At 36.5% G+C, this 17,784-nt stretch overlaps 1 protein-coding gene across 1 annotated transcript; it reads right to left on the reverse strand.

Annotated features, from left to right (window-relative positions):
• Positions 1-15,912: 15,912 nt before the first annotated feature.
• On the reverse strand, positions 15,913-17,784 carry LOC146164872 (uncharacterized). Its single transcript, XM_083382521.1, has 3 exons — positions 17,671-17,784; positions 17,416-17,499; positions 15,913-16,936 (listed from the first exon to the last, which is right to left on the reverse strand). Exons 2-3 carry the CDS (start codon positions 17,490-17,492, stop codon positions 16,408-16,410), a joined length of 606 nt encoding a protein of 201 aa, XP_083238647.1. The 5' UTR covers positions 17,493-17,499; positions 17,671-17,784; the 3' UTR covers positions 15,913-16,407.

The raw sequence follows: 17,784 nt of genomic DNA on the forward strand, positions 1-17,784 counted from the left end.
AAAAATGAACAAAAACACAATTTATATTAACAATGTTGTGATAACCAAATGTAGTTATACATCAAAAAAATGGAATATATTTTAAATAAATTACAAAATATTATAAGTACAAAATATTAAAATGCTATATTGTCTTTATTGCTTTTCGTTGTGCATAAAATACATATACCGAATGAATGTAGTCAATAAAATATTTCATGTTAAACTATATTTCGGAACTTTTAAATGACTGACTTTGGCTGAGGCAGGAAAGTCTAAAGAATATTATGGAAAGAAATTACAGTATATCAGTTATAACCTACAACTCAAAGTAGAATCCCAAGGTATTCTAATATGTTTCAAATTTACAACAACGAATCCAGAATTTCAAATCCTGGTATATTTTTAATGAATCTTACTTCTATTTTTTGGGGGATTTATTTTTTTAAATATACCCTTACAAACTGTAAAAATATAATTTAGGAATGAGTAACATTCTAAACAACTGCCATTTGAAGCTCGGTTAAAAAACAAAACAACGGCATTAAAAAAATCACAACATAAGTTTTAGCCAATAAAAACTACAAAGCAACACAATGTACTGTACTGTTTAAATTTAGTCCGTTTTGACATCAATTATTTTATTTAAAGTCTACTTTACTACAAACGTGATCTGTTAGCAATCAAATACCAGTGTGTATAATACAAACCAGTAATGTGTTAACATTGCCTGACAACTACGTTGTACGTAACCTCACTGAAAATTGGCCCTAAGTTTATTTTGAGTAAAACTAAACCCTGTAGCCTATTTCGTCAAGACCAGCGTGTGTTTCTATAGAAAGCTACTTTTGAAAATTAACACAGTCAAGGAAGCATTCGAACATTACTGCTATGTGGAGTAGTTTCCACCAGCAAACTTACTGAGCGCTTGTGCTTATATATTTCTTTACTAAAAGAATAAAAACGCGGTAAAAATTACGTAACTTTAAATTTGGAATATCTAAATTATACTCGATAGCGGTTAATGCCAACCGATTTACTTCCGTATTTTAATTCAACGAATTATAGTAGATCTTGTGCTTAACAAACACAGAGTTAAAATAAAAGCTCACTTTAAATTGTACTAAATACGTTACGCAATAAGTAAACATTCGAAGTTGCCGGCGTTTGAACGTTGTCAACAAACAACTGCTTCCCATAACGACACCAGTAGCGCTAAAGATCGCAATTTTTCGGAAACCATTTTTCACAAGAAAGGAATAAATAAATATATTTTTAAATAAATGCAAGATCGTGACATTGTTATGTTAGCCAAATTATCTAAATTAACGTCCCCGGTTTTGTTGTGTAGAAAAAAGGAATCAAAAAATATGTTTTATAAAGCCACTTTTTGTAGATTGTTTGTTTTAACTGTCTTGTTATCAATTTGGACAATTATTAAAAATGGAAAAAATATTAACATGTTGCATTTATTTTAAACGCTTTGCAAACAAAAGAAGTCATAGAGCATTTATTGTAAAAAGAGATATAGCTTTCTTTTGCGCTACTAGTGTGAAAACTAGCAAGGTCAGGATAACATAATTACAAGGCAGATATCGTAATATTATACCTTTGTCGGTTTCACTCTGTGCTGTTATAAAAATAAATATAACCTTGGTATGGCATACAGAAAATAGAAAAAAAATCGTTTAACTTTTTCTAAACACGTTTTTTAAATTTAGTACTTTGTAGTGTTTAATCGTTTTTTCCCAACTTTTGTTATTCAAACTGGCCCCGTAAAACTGCTCATAATACCAGGCGTAAAATAATTTGTTCTCACAGATCGACTTTCTGTTACAAATTCCGTCTTAAATTTAATTTAGGTTAACTTTAGACTTGGTAAGTAGAACTTTTTTGTATGTTTTACTTTGTTATATGAACTCCCGAGTAAAGGAGTGTAAGCCGTTACTGAGCAAAACAGCAATATAAATTATATGTATTTACAAAAGTTTATTTTGTAACCTCTAACATTCCCGTCTGTCTATTCGTCAAACCTAGCAAAATACAACATAACGTTAAATAGTTTCCGAAGTATGATGTGTAAACTTTCATTTCTGCTGCAAAACTGGACGCTATAGTCTAGAATCCTACCACTATTATACAGTAGCGGAACGACTTGATTTGCTATAACATTTGCTTGAAAAATAAGAGGCAAATAACAAACCTGTTATCCTGTTAGCTGTTGAGTTTTAGAGTCTTTACAGCTAAACAAATTTTATGACGATTTTCGGCGCTCTTTCACTTATGTACGTGAAAAGTTATGCAAAAAACAAAATAATACCGCATATTGTTTGGGTTAGGGTGCGGGTTAGCGTTTGGGTGAGGGTGGGTCAAGTAATATTATGTTTATTATTAATAATAACTTGACCCACCCTCAACCAAACGCTAACCCGCACCCTAACCCAAACAATATGCGTTGTGGTATGCGGCATTTGAAAGAATTTTTTTTTTATTAATTTTCACGTACATACCCCCGATTTGCGCCCGATTTTCCCATATAGAATTTGATTTTTAAGAAAAAAAAATTGCTGTAAAATAAAGAATGATGACAAAGCATATCCAACAGCTCAAACCTGTTTGAATTAAATACGAATTTGTTAAGTATTATTGCTCTGTGCCAGTCTGTTTTACATGGAACATTTTAGAACTTTCAGGAATGCAGATATACTAAAGAAGTGCTCATAATTGCTGTAAAAAATATACAGACTGGAGTGTACAGCCTTTCCTTTCTTATGCTATTAAAGAACATTTTTATGCTATCACACAGGGGATAAATTTCACAAATATTTGGACTAAATTTAATTGCTCCCAATAACCTTGAACCAACTATATTTTGCTTGATGTCCTAGATAAAATTGTCCACAAGAATTTACCACATAAAATCTTGCTTTATTTTACTTAGATTTAAAAATGACTGCTGGAGATGTCCCCGCCCCATTTCCGTTGAAGGGATTGTTGAAACACTTCAATTCATACACCATTCAAGGAAGGTTTAATGTAAGTACATGAAGTGTTTAACATTTTTTGATTAAATCAATTTTTGACTTTAAAGGTTGAACATGCAATTTGTAAAACAAAAGATAATGTAACTTAAAATTCACTGTCTGTAAAAGCAATTTGCCAACCTCAAATATGATTAAATGTATTTTAATACTTGATCATTTAGGCCAGTATTATTTGTAATTAAGAAAAGTAATCTTGCCCTAACATAAATATAATGTAATGATTTATGTTTGTAGTATGTTCTCGTGTCTTTTGGAATATTAGCTGGAGGAGTTATGTTTTTTAAGAGCCGGGGATCTAAAGACGCCAAAGCCATTGAGCAGTAGTCCTGCAACAACCCAGTTCTATTTATATTTCTTTTGGCGTTCCCAAATAAATGACTAGCTAAATTTTCATCTTGTTTCTATTTTTTTCAAATTTAAAAGTATCTTACAGTTTATACTGAGCATGTTGTAGTTGTTGGTTAATACTGCTTCAAAGTGGCTTGGAGATATCAGCATAAATTTTTAGCATTGCCTTTGTTGCAATACTATCATGAATAGGCCAATAGGATGTGGTAATTGGCCTTGTAAAAGGTAACAGTTAATGTGTTAAAGTTAACTGTGCTCACATTGTGGCATTTATTTAAAAGAAATGTCAAATAGTATCACAATATTTAGATATTTTATTTGCTGTTTATAATATTCTAGAAACTGTTTGACAAAAAACAAAATATGAAACATCAGTCATCACAACATTAAAAAAATTAAAATATAATTTAAACCTGTATGATATCACACCGGGTGTACACAGAACTGTAACAACTGGACAATGCAGCTAAAACACATTAAGCAATAAGAATATATGATTCTCAAATTTTTTATCATAGGTTTCTTTGCAATGGCTACAATTTGTAAAGTAAATAAACCAGAGATTTTGGTTGTATAAAAGAGCAAGAGATGTTAATTTACAAATTCTGTTAAACTTATTTGTTTTTTGTATCTTGGAATAGGGCTTTTATCAAATGCTGCCATTGCCCTGGACAGTTAGGTATTCTTTTGTGAAGCCGAGATCGTTTTTACAATCTTTTATTGTACTTGAGATCTGAGAAATCCTTTTCTTGCGATTTATCCACTAAAAATGATGCTTGAATGACGTTAAGTTTGTTTTGGTAAAACCCATTTTGATGGCAAATGTGGTGTCACTAACGGCTTATTGTGACATCGCACAGGAATCTTACAAGCTGAACCTTTTCTCCAGGCTTAAAACATAAACATTGAAGGCTTTCCATGTATTGTACGAGCGTTCAGTGTCATTCACCCTGACGAAGGCGGCTTGTATAGGTTGCCGAAACGTTGGTTAACAATTACAATTACCAGAGGAGCTGTTTTTGAATTATATTAAAGGTTTACTTTTATTTCTGTGTATTGTTACTTTGACACAACAGTTCAAGCAACACTCTTTGTGTACACTATGCACGGATCTGTAATGTAGCTTAATAATAAGCAACACTCTTTGTGATGTTGAATAATGGTAATAACAAGCATCGGGTAGATAGTTGGTCCGATAAACCGATACTTAGATTTTATTCTGAAATTCATATCCACGGGTCGCATACCAAAATACCCATGTAGCAAAGACCTGATTTAGCGCTGGAAAACTTAGGGACCTTTTATGTTTAAGGTGGAAAGTGTTCAGGTAGATGGCAAACCATGGCTGAAAAGTGGATATTAAATACTTGACACCGTTATCGCCTTCGTATCGGTCGAGTAGGTCAACCCGCGGTCATAGCCGCGTATTTCGTGTAAAATCAACCGCGAAAAATCGCTCAAACGCGTAAAACTTTCGTCGCGCTAACGGTTTTCAGTATAGTACTCCATTTGCAGTCGTGCACATTTTACAATAACATTTTCAGCCGTGCAAACTTTATAAATAACATTATTACAGCCGCGCAAATTTGGTCGGAAATGATATTACAGCCGCGCAATTTCAAGCTGCAAAATCGACTACCCCGCGCAAAATCCAAAGTTTCCAATCTGGTTTATATATAATAAGGTAATGTACGCAAGATATAAGGGATCTTCATTTTTAACGTGTAGGTCTACCTCTACCGAATTTGGGCTTGCATTGACTAGGATTGGCATGATATTTTTAGAGAAACGTCATAAAACAGGTGGGCCTACAAAAACTGCTATTTCCGGTCGAATTCGTGTGCAAATATAAAGCTAAATCAAAAAAATTATTCAAGGAAAGGACGAAGCGTTTTTTTAATTTATCTCATTTCTTTAAAAGCACACTTCATGTTTTGAATTATTCAAGTAGGACTAGGCCTTCGTGGGCCCGCAAAAATAGTCCTCATACCTCCAGATAGGCCACCAGTTTAAGAACGCCTGAAATATTTTAAAAAGGGTGGATCCTGGATTTTGTTAGGGGACATATGAAACGTTTTTAATTGACGTCGCAATATTACGCCGGAAAGCACTTACTTAAGAAACCCGCAGTTCTCGATCAAACTCAATGTTTATAGCTGAAATAGACTCTAAATACAATGCGTTTGACAAAACTTTTAAGTTAGGAGACGTGACATGTTGAACATTTTTCTATCAAATGCGTTTGTCAACATAAATTTGTCAACCACGTTTTGGGGACATTGGCCCAAACAGGTTTGACAACATAGACCAGCGGTCGGCAAACTGTGGGCCGCAGAGCCATTTTTAGTGGGCCACGAGTTACTTTTGAATAGTTTAGTGTTATTATGTAGTTGAAAGTTGGTGTGGTAAGAATTTTTAAACTTTAACCATATGTAAGCAAAAAAAGTTCTTTCCCGTTTTTAGTGTATTTCCTTATGCCATGGAAATGTTTTGGGCATCCAGGCGCTGTGTAATATGTCACCTTCAAGTCAAATATCCTATATCCGCCACTGTTTCATAGTGGTTTTACTTAGTGGGCCTTCAGTAGCTCTGAAAAAAAAAGTTTGCCGACCACTGGCATAGAAAAATGCAAAAAAAGAAAAACACAAAACATGTTAAAATTTTCAAGTAAATAGGTGTGCTCAAAATACTACGGATTGTGTCTGGATTAACTTCTGTTTCCGTGACCCATCAAAAACCAGCAGTAGCCTACTTGAGGTTATTATGTAACAGTGTTTTTATTTTATTTTATTTTTTCAAATGCGGCTTATCTATGAATTATGTCTAGAGGTTTGTTTGCAAATTCCCAAATTCAACAGAAATAATTTCCGCTAGGTGGAACGAAGGAGACGCTTTGCTATAATATTATAACCTTGATAGTTTGGACAAGTGGTTATGCGCAAATATTTAAATTCTTGAATAGGCTCTATTTTTCGTTTGAACCTAAAATGAGAAAAAAAGTAAAATCGCAAAATTTCTCATTGGAAACCGGATTTTCTCAGTAAAATGGTCGTACATTCACATTTTCTAAAACAGGTAGGGAATTTCAGATCGTCGCATAAAAATAAACTTGTCAAAACCGAATCGAGATTAAGTTATAATAATCGCAATACGCATACAAAATGCCGGGTAATCCAATTTTTGTTGTTGTTGTTGCTGATATCAAAAGATTATCTCTATATTGCGTGCGTAACAATCCCTTCGGTATATCACGATTTTTCGCTAAGACGCTTTAATTGCCTCTCTAGGTTACCTTAAAGCCCATCCCGGATGCAATCTTTAATGGAAATAGCGGATTTTTGTTGTTATTGCAATGCCTTACGCGAATTAGCATTGCATGAATTTCGCCTGGTTTCGTGAATTATTGTTCAGCCTTTCAGCCACACGTGTAGAACTGCAATAACTGGGTGGCAACACTTGAAACTTTTCAGTTTGTGGCCTATTGGAAAATCGAGTTATTTTCGAATTTTTTTTAGGATGTATAACTTTTTAAAATATGTTTTCTTACTTTTAGCGCTTGACTATAAACTAATTATTTGTGATAAAATATGAGGAAAAAATGGCCTACGGACATTTCCTGAGTGTGATTTCTATGTTTAAATAAATGGGTTTAAAAAAATGTGGTTAGAGTTATAGGCTATGTATAATTGAGCTAAGCACATAACAAGAAACAACTACATTTTAAGGATTATGGTGTTCCAAAGTTATACAACATAACTGAATAATATAATTATGTACAAATAATATAATTATGTGATCCTGGTAATCTTCAAAATATCGAAAATTAAAATAAATTCAAGTTATTTACAGCAGTGGTCGGCAACCGCCGGTCCACGAGGAGTTCGTTACCGGTCCGTAGCAGTGTAGCGGTGGACACGTCACTACAGCAGGGATGCCAGATTAAATTTTGATTTAAACCCAAACTGTACGTAGGGAAAAAGTATAAAAACAATTAAATGTATTTTTATATTTAAAACACATTAACTATCGTTTAAATATACTCCATGCTCTTGTAAGGTTCAAACAACGTGTGCTGTGGCCATATTTTTTTTAGTTACGGTACATATATAAACAACGTCCCATGATATTTAAGCAGGAAAGGTTTAAAAAAAATGTAGGCTATGGCCATGAATTTTAATTAGTTTTAGCAAGCCTCTATAAAAATGACAGAAAAAAGCCAAAAAGCTGAATGCATTTTCTGACATTAACCACGTTGAAAAAAGCCAGATTTTTAAAATTTGGTGTCAAAAAATCTGGCAAGCCTTTTACGTGTCTATTCTATGCTTTTCAGATGTACTTTTCCAAATTGCCATTATTTATTTTTTTAAGTTTTTGTAAAGCAACTATAGAAAGTGTCGTGAAGGGCCGGTGGTCATAAAAGGTATCTAAAAAAACCTTATTATATAATAAAAAGTGTGACTTCTTACAAAATAATGGCCTAAAAAAAGGCGGCTTGAAATAAGCCGCGGACTGGGTTTAATTGCTTGGCGGGCCGGATGCCGCCGGTGAGTTTTATTAAGTTCAATAATTCCTAGAGGGAGCATCTCGTTGCGGCAAAACAAGCTTAAAGATCGCATTGAAAAAGTTGTAATAAATTTCATTTATGAATATTTGTTTATATTTAAGGCCGGTCCGCGACAAAATTTCAGTTTTAAATCGGTCCGCAGTGCAAAAAAGGTTGCCGATCCCTGATTTACAAAATAACTTCAGTCCAAAGCATTTTCATAAAAATAACCGAAAATTACGAAACTTATTTAATTCCGAGCAGAGGGACGTATCCAGGGGTCACGTTGCCATACCCTCTTGAAAAAATTGTATTTTGCCCATTCTATTAAGTAAATACAATTGTTTTTTCGCGAATCTCAGTTTTTAGTATGCCCATTTTTAATAAACTGTTTCTCAAAGCCGTGTAAAAAGCAAATAAAAAAAAAGCTAAAAGCAATAAAATCAATAAAGTCATTTGCAAAATATCTCACGTCCGAACCCAGTATTTGAGACAAATGACTTTTGGCAAGTTAGTGACTAACTGTTAGTCATTTAAAAACAGTGGTTTAGGGCATTAGTTCTCAACCTTTTTAGCTTGCGGACCGGTAAAATTTCCAAACAAATTTTGCCGACCGTCGTACCTTCATAAATTAAATATTTATTACGACACAAGTATGCAACTTAATTGCAAAGAATGGAAACTTAAATTTAATGAGCAATTTGCTGCTGTTTTTTTGATATCATACGTGTTATACGTGGTTCTAGTGAAGTTTTTGACATACAACTGGTCCTAAAGTTTAGGAATTCAACGAGCTATAGCCAACTTTTAAACAGTTGGGCACAACACTTAGCATTGTGGCGTACATAAAGTCCAAAGTAAACCATTAACTCTATGTTACGTCACAATGTTACAAATTACGCAACTGGCGAAGTTCTAAATTTGATGGACAAGCTTTCAACATGTTGCATTTTGCAATTGAGATATAAAATTGTAATACATTTGGCCGACCGGCAGAAAAGTTGACGCGGACCAGCGGTTGAGAACCACTGGTTTAGGGCACCTTGAGTAATGTAAAAACAATGGCTTGAGTGTACTTACAACACAACGGCGGTATTAATTTTAAAATAGCTGGGTTGTAATATATATTTCCTAAAGTTAATCCCGGATTACCTGCAGAGTTATTATCCTTTTTTGCATATAAGTGACACTCAAGAGGGGCTTTGTGTACCGGCCTCCTAAGCAGCGCTTGTTAACTGGTGCGGCATGGAACGTTGTCGGGTGCGGCTCGGGCAAGTGGATAAAACAATCTAAATATAAAACATATGCTCTCAATGTTTATTTTATCTTTCGGCTTGGCTCATTCACCCCATAGTTCCTCGGACAATATAGCAACTATCAGGCTTTTTGTGCAAAAAAAGTCCAGGCTAGAAAAACAACTAGCCTGTGATGAGGTTCAAACCCCACGACCTCCGCACAAACCTGGACCGTCACTCAACCAACTGAGCTACGCAGGCAAAAAATATGGTAAAAAAATATTTTAATGGCCATATTGCAGTGCGTTCGGCTATGGACTTAACACTGAAGTTTGCGGATTTTTATTTTTGTAATATAGAGAGTTTAGTTTTCTTGTCTTAGGTGTGTTTATCGTGTTTATCACATTTTCTAAATACATGTTTGGGTTTATTTATTACTGTCTGGGATAGCCAATAGGCACTAGTTCCAATATGCGACAAGCTTCGCAATAAAAATAACTCTTAAAGTTCATTTAAATTTCGTAAAATGCTTTACTAGGATGAAACCAACAAAATCTTTAACCAAAGATCGAAAATTTTAGAGTTGGTACAAGTAAGTGTAAACTGTTCCAGAAAAAATGCTACATTTATTTTTTGTTCAAACTTCGTTAGACCGCATTTAGGAATTTTACCAAAATAATCGCAAATTGCCCCATGTTTTTTATCGTGTAAACTCACGGCCAATATATCTGTGCGACACCTTATATTTCCACAACAAAGATCCCAAAACAGTTACGTTACGTAACCACGAAATCTTCTTTTACGCTGACTATGCGGTTTTCAAGTACGATTCAAGCTGTCGTTCACTCGACTCTGCCGCGATCAAAGTATAGCTCATTACGGTTTGCTTGCGGCCAAAACGGTCGCGCAAATCCCCACCTAATCCGTGCGCAAAAACTTGACTCGATCGCGGTTACGCGGTAACAGTCTCAATGAGCTTCGTCATCGAAATCCTTCATTAACATTTCCGGGGCCGGTTAAGGCGATTTGTAGCGTAAACTATCGGCGTTTCGCGCCCTGTCGGCACGACACTTGTATAAGAGGATCAAGCTATACGCGCAGAGTTGCGAACGTGTTGCCTTGGCGCCTTGTTGAAGGTAGAGTGGCAGCCCTTCAGCGCCTCAACAGACAATCCGTCTGCAAGGGTGGTCGTCGTTTGCCTTAAGGAACGATGGCTGCCAGTAGAGCAGAGGTCGTTGCCGGAACAACGACTATGGTGACCCCAGCTGTTAAACAATAAATGCTTGACACAGGGTGACGGACGGTTGTGTCACTGTGACAACACAAGTTTTTTGGTTAAGAGAATTAAAGAAAGTAATGTAAAATAATTGCTAAACGTGTAGTGGCTTTTTTCTTCCCATTGGCCCAAAATAGGTTCAGACCCAGTCCTCAGAACAACCGATCTCCCATAAGAAGGTGGTGCCGCCACTTGGAGGTAGGGCCAGAGTTGAACCGCGCATCTACAGAAGGTTAACGTTTTTACCTTTTTGGTTATGGTGCAAGAGTTAATATCAGTTTAAATTAGGGCTACCATATTTTCAGCACCAAAAAAGAGGACATTTTCTTGCCTGCAAGTAAAACAAAAGTAGAATTGTGACGTTTGAGAAAAACGTACCATATCCACAAGTATTGCATTTAGCTTCTAGATTAACACGTCCTTTTCTGAAACGAGCATACTTTTGGCGTAGCTCCTCAGTAAACAGAGTTTTCCTCTTCAGCATTATAATTTATAGCTTATTTTTCTTTATTGTTGTCAAAATTTAAAGAATAATAAAGAAAATGAAAGCATCTGCTGAGAACCACCTACATGTTATAGACCAGTGGTTCTTAACCTTTTTTCAGCCGCCCCCCTCTACGAACAGCAATTCGGCATTTTCAATAAAATATCACTGAGACAATTTGAAAATAGTCTGTCGCCGGTCGCGCGAAGCGAGAAAAAAAAGTTTATTTGGTTGAATTGGCGCTAAACTGTAAATTCATGAGGCCTTTAGCATTGGGCAACAAATTGCTCGTGCACGAGCTGATTTTAACAAACGTGTTGTGAGGACATTTACTACACAGTTGTAAGGCTGTGATGTCGAACAAATAAAAATGTCAAGCACAAGAATTAAACATTGCGTTATGATGTTTCAAAAGATGTGATGACACACAATACAACGGCAGTATTGCAAAAACATTATCGATTCGCGCCAAAAAGTTTGAGTCACCCTGTTGCTATAGCCCAGGGGTGGGCAAATGTATTGAATGGAAGAGCCATTTGCAGAAAATAAAACTATAGAGAGCCTCAAAATTATTTCATTACAAAAACGGTAAATAATGCAAATTCAGCAATAATAACAGAATTGTAATATAACAAAACGGTAATAATTACCACAATAAAAATAACGGTAACAACAAAATAACACGCACAATATTTATTAATGTCAGTCTTTTGTTTGATTTGCTAATCGCTGAAACATTAGCAATGGAATTACGTTGACTTGCTGTTAACTAACTCTTCTTCTATGTCTAGTGGTACGTCATAAACGAAATGCTTACCTAAATAAAAAAATGCTAAGGAGAGAAACGTTCATAAACAGTACTTTTGGTAGCCACAATTTTTTTGGAATTTTACGATTCAACTAAAAGAGCCACAAACAACATGCCGAAGAGCCGCATGTGGCTCGCGAGCCGCAGTTTGCCCATCCCTGCTATAGCCTATTATCCAATTATACAAAATAGGTCTCCGGCTAAGAGTAGTTCGAACGGTGGATGAATTTAATCGTTAATCTATAAGTTAGCAAAATTGTAATTAAATAGGGCCGTTATACCAAATAGGGTCGTTATAGCAATGGCACTCAAAGAGACTTTGTGGTTAAAAAAGTTAACATAAGTAAAAAACATAACAGATTGGCGCGAAACTCGAATTTTTTTTGCCGTTTTAATATTAATGTTTTCAAAAACAGAGTTTGTACAGCGCTGCCGGAGTGGTGTAAAAACTAACGAAACCATTAGAATCATTTCAAAAAATTTAAATATTAACTTAGAGTTAGCGCTTATTAATGGGCCTTTTTAAATGTGAGGTTTTGTTGCCATTTTACGGGCGCAATGTTTGCAATAACAATCAATAAGGTAGGGTAGGTAGGGCAATTTGTTTGAAAACCTGTTTTAAACCAGCAATTCAGCATGTTTCGTGGCTACAGTATATTTTTGGAAATAAATACAACATCTCGCCTAGAAGTATGGTTAAAAGTATAAGCAACTAACTCGAAATGCGAAAAAAGAGAACATTTGGACATTTTTTAGCGTCCTCGGAGGACCATTCATTTATCTTGAAAAAAGAGGACAAATCCTCCTAAAAGAGGACATATGGTAGGCATAGTTTAAATGTAAATAATAATTTTAGGATTTTACTGCCCAAAACAAACTCGGTGTTACCCAGGAAAAAATGGCAGGATACTACCCTTAAGGGGTCCGGTTAAAGGCCCCCGTCAAGTATATGACAACAGAAGTTTGGCCGACAATATTCTACATCTTAAGCGGGACCTGACTTTGGGTTTGCGCGTACCTTCGCGTGTGAACAAAACGGATAAGTCCGCGCTCGCCTCACAATCACACTGTTGTTCTCGAAATCGCCGGATCGCGTGAGCTAGTCCGGGCCCCGAAGAAGGTGCCCGCCGCCCGGGCCGGTCCCGGTAAATAATAAATAAACACGCGCCAGCACGGCGGCCTGCAGCAGCGGCACAGCACAATCGCTTCTTTGACAAGCAGCGTGAGATCGGCCGCTGTATCTGGGACCGGATCAGAGGAAAGGCAGCGGGCGCGATCTAGCAGCTTGGCCAATCTGCAAAGGACAGGGCAAATAAACAAACGTCGTAGCCGCCGCCAGCCCGGTCAATTTCTTTTTGCATCTAAAGTGTCGCGAGCGCTCACGCCCTTAAGTCCGCTTATCTTGGCCACTTTTCTTTTAGATATTCAGGTCACGATCGGCACAACCGCCGGGTCGCAATTTGGCCCTAAATCGCCTTAGAAGAAAGTCGCTTTTTTGCGACTTCGTGTATGCTGAATGCTAGTTCATGCGAAATGAAATTCCTAAAGTTTAAGTTGAGCAAATTTATGAAAGAACCACAGGACAAAATATTCTATATGAATTGCCCCTTATTTTTTGTTGGTGTTCTTTGTTTATCGGGCAATCTGAAACCACATAGTGTTTGAGAACAGCTGTCGTAATTTTAGCTCAAAATTAACGAAAGATGAATACAAGTTTATTCTTTAGGTGCTATTTAGTTGAAAATAGTTTTATTGGCATTCTTTATAATGCCGGTATTAACTTATAGATTTTTTTGCTCAAACATTCCGCATTTTTGAACCCTAAAATGTATTCCCTGAACTGTCAACTTCGTCAAACTGTATTGGTAAGCAGCGTCTAAGAAAACCGTATAATTTTCTTCCAAAGAGAATCCCAGGAAAAGCCCCAATATCAAGGGTTTAGCAAACTCGAGTCATTTGTTGATAAACATTTTGCTTGATTAATAATTTCGATCGTTATCGTGACGAAGAGAGGCGAGCCAACATTTATCAACGATCGGCTGTTCTTAACTGATAATCTTAATCGATACGCCGCATAAGTCGTCACGATGCGATACCGATTTTGTTTGCATACGTCCTGTGATCTGATAGGCCGCAAGCAGCTTTTGCGATAAAGTCTTCGTAAAAGAATTGCCTCACCTTAGTCGAATATTTTAGGGCTGCAAAAAAGGAATTGCAAACTAGGCAAATTCTCATAACACATGCTAAAGGCCAAATATCGGAACTAATTAAACCACTTATAGGCGAGCCAAACGATAGCAGAAATCGCGCTGATCTAACATTCCGGAAATTATAACTAGTGTGAGAAAGTTATATAACAAATTTTATTTATACATATCAACTCAGCGCAATAAAGGCTGCTATGCAATTAAATTTCGATCGTGAAATATACCGTACTTTTTATCACAGTTCTACCAAAATAGAGATTACCTAATCAGAGTTTGATTTAAATGAAGCGCGTTTCCTAAAGAACACAGAAATAACGATGACGACCCAAAGGCGTAATCCACATATTTAAAATATATTTCCGTGGGATACAGACTGGCATTGTGTCGGATCGCACGCCATCTTTATACGAGTCTAATTAAAAGTGTAATTAAAATGTTAATCTTCATGTTTTACATCTGCTGTTAAATGGCGAAAAATATTCAGTCTGCAGCATCACCATATTAAACAAACAAATAAAAACTCAAAAAAACTAAAAACAGAAATTTCTTTCATAACGTGTCTGCTAAGAAATATATTCACTAAACGTTTAGAGACTTCTGAAAATTTTGTATCCGAGAAATTTAAGAGTATCAGATTTTAGGTTTTCGTAAAATGGCGTCGTAATTTTGACACACCTTAAGACTTTTAGGCGTAGGTTAAATCAGTACTGTTCAACCGGTGTACACGATGCACCCTAGGCTGCATCAAAATATGCATGGGGTGCACCATATGAAAAGGTATACAAGGGTGCATCACAAACTTTTAATGAAATATTAATGTTTATAACTGAATGCTGTTTTATGACATGCAATAGTAGCCTACTCGCAAGCAGCCTGCAGCCATAATCGAAGTCTCACCGACAATGTTTAAAACTTGGGCAGCTCCGCTCGGTTTAATTAACATTATGATATTGATTTTTCAGATCGCTTTTTACCTCAGTTTACCTTTTAATTGAACAGGGTGCATGAGCTTGTCACAAAAACTTTAAGGGTTCACCAAACCAAAAAATGTTAAAGAGCACTGGGTTAAATGATGGACATTTTTTTGTTTTTTTGTTGAAACGATTAAGTGCTTTGACACCAAAAACAAGCTAAAACAATCCTCGATGATTATATCTTAAGTGTGGAATATTCTTTTTGGTACAAAAAATCAATATCTGAAAAGATTACCAATATTCTCGGTTAAAATTTTTTTTCATCTTGTCACTAAAACCATTGTGCCCTGTTTTTATGGGTGTTTATGTCGGTAAAGTGTCCCCGAAAATTTAAAACTATAATTGTAGCCTAAATTTGACGGAGAGATTATATTTGTAACGCCAGTTAAATTTGTTGAATTTCTTTCGAAGTAGCTTTATAGTAATCGCTTTATCGTTAAAATAAGTAATAGACATCAAGACAAATACGTCCCCAGCAATTTAGCACTAATTCTGCGAAATAATGCTAGGTATTATCTCTGATGTCATATTCTGCGCTACTTATATATTTATATATTGCAATTGGAGTGGCAGAGGGTAACTAAGACAAGTTTGCCGCTTGATGTCGCTATCGATGTACGTAACAAACCTGCTGCCAAATTGCAAACATAAGTTGTCACGATACGATACCGATTTTTGCAAATTGAAGGAGTTAATTTATGCAACCTAATAAATTTTCACAAATCCAATGCTTCTTTAAAATGTTTTGCTCTTCATTTCGTTTAAATTATTGCTGATTTGGCTAAAATTCGCTGTTGTTTTTATCCGAAAAAAAAATGGCTCAATGCACAAAGTTTACAAGTTTTTAAAAATCGAGTGTTTCTTTATGGACACTGACCCAATTTTCATTCCATTGAAACACAATTTTAAAACAGGTTTTGTCTTATGACTGACTGATAAAAACCTATACACTATTTCGCTTAGAAATTTCCGCTTAGTTACCCTAAAAACGATTTTACAATACTTTCGTTTAAGTGCAAAGTGTTTAATGTCGGGCGACGTCGCGCTCTCAGGTTGTACAAGAACGCTGATAGAAAATAAAAGAAAACATAAATAGAACTCTATATAAGATATGGACGACGGTTTAAAGGAAAGAAAAACGACAAACTAAATAAGAGCGACGGGCATGCTGTGGAACTGTCGAGTGAACGGAACACAAAAAGCGAGAAAAACAACAAGGGGACAACAAAAAGAATAACAACAACTGGCAAGTCACTAGCACATGGAAGGTCAAACTGCTGAACAAAGGCAAAATGCACAATATTAGCACGCGAAATTAGGGGCGTAAACAGGCACAGAAAAGGCAATATGGAAGACTACTTTCCTAAAGAGAGCAAATAGCGTTCCGTCCCAAGTTTTCGCAGAGACGTGGCGCAACCTCTGCTCCGCGCTGAACAAGAGCAGGGCGGGCGTCGTTGTCGCAATGGGCCGCTTTTCGTTGAAGTCGAACCTCGGAAAAGGCCTTTGCGTCTAATTGATGCAGCTCAGTCGAAATCCGGTGGTGACGCGACCGTTGATGACCCGACAGAGGTCGCTGACCTTCTTTTCCAGCGTCCGGACGTTGTAGTGGTGCACGCGGCGCGACGGTTTGTCCGTGGACTTCGCGGCCGTTTGCTCGGTTTCAATGCGCATCTGAAGTCCATCGGACACCGGCACGATGTAGGTCATCTTATACCCTTCATCGTCACCAGCGTGACGACGCTTAGCCTCGCGTGTAGCCGATGCGACTGCGTGCATATCGGTCCTGGTGGTGGCCATCCTTCTCTGAGGCTGCTCCGGCTGATCTTGCTGCTGGTTTTGGCTAGATTTGGCGACCTGTACGCTTGGGTCGACGTTGCTCCACTCGATTCTGAGCGCCAGGAACTTGACGCTCTCCTGATGAGTGGTTGGGTTTGTGAGACGCTCGATGATCTGTAGCCGGTTGTACATCTCTTCCAGCTGACGGCGTCGCCTGTGGAACTGGTCGTGAGGGCCCGACTGGCGTTTGGCGCGGTGCCTGCTGAAATAAGAAAATGCACGGTGTGAATATATAGCAAACAGTAATATTTTGACTAGGAGCAACAGTAATATTTTGACTAGGCTTGTCTGAAAATGTTTAAGATAAAACGTTTAAATTCGTAATAATTCTAGCCGAAATTTTGTACCCTGTGATTAGCGCGGAGCAACTTTTTTTGGCATCCAACAAGCTCTTTGTTTTTTTTCCGAATTTTTTTGATGGAGTTATAATGGGTCTCCTATTCGCAAAACGTAATTCATTGCAAAAACGCTAAAATCGTGTTTTTGCAGGGTTAGGGTAGAGCATCCTAAAGACAAATTTTTTGGACAGGTCGTTCGAAATCTTTGGACCCCTTGAAAGCTAACATCCTTGAACCCAATTGTCGTATGACACAGTAAACATAAAACTTTAAGCATATTAACCAATTTACGACAATACAGGTAATTATACCTTTCTAATGCTAGATTTTATCAAACGCTCACCTTATGCTTTTCGAATTTGCGACTGAGCACATCACTGATAGAAGCATCAAGATGGTGACGAACTGAAGGCAATGCATTTTGTATCTGAAATGGAAAAATATCCTATGAAATAAATTTAATATATGCTAGTATCTTAGCTAGAAATCCCAACGGCTATAGTGCGAATTCTCCAATCAATTTTAAAATCAGTGTTTTTTGTTTTGAGTTTATTTCAATGGCTTATTTAGACATATTAGCTTACATCATTTTTCTTACCTTTTTTTGATCGAAGTTTTGAAAGAATAATTTTAATCGTCAAACTTGCTTCGGTAAGCCAAGGTTTCGTCTGCTCGTTTAAAGCTGTTCGAGTCTTACAAGGCTACAAGGCTG

Source organism: Ascidiella aspersa, chromosome 2 (genome assembly GCF_963924565.1).
Source record: "Ascidiella aspersa chromosome 2, kaAscAspe10.2, whole genome shotgun sequence".
Taxonomy (NCBI): domain Eukaryota; kingdom Metazoa; phylum Chordata; class Ascidiacea; order Phlebobranchia; family Ascidiidae; genus Ascidiella; species Ascidiella aspersa.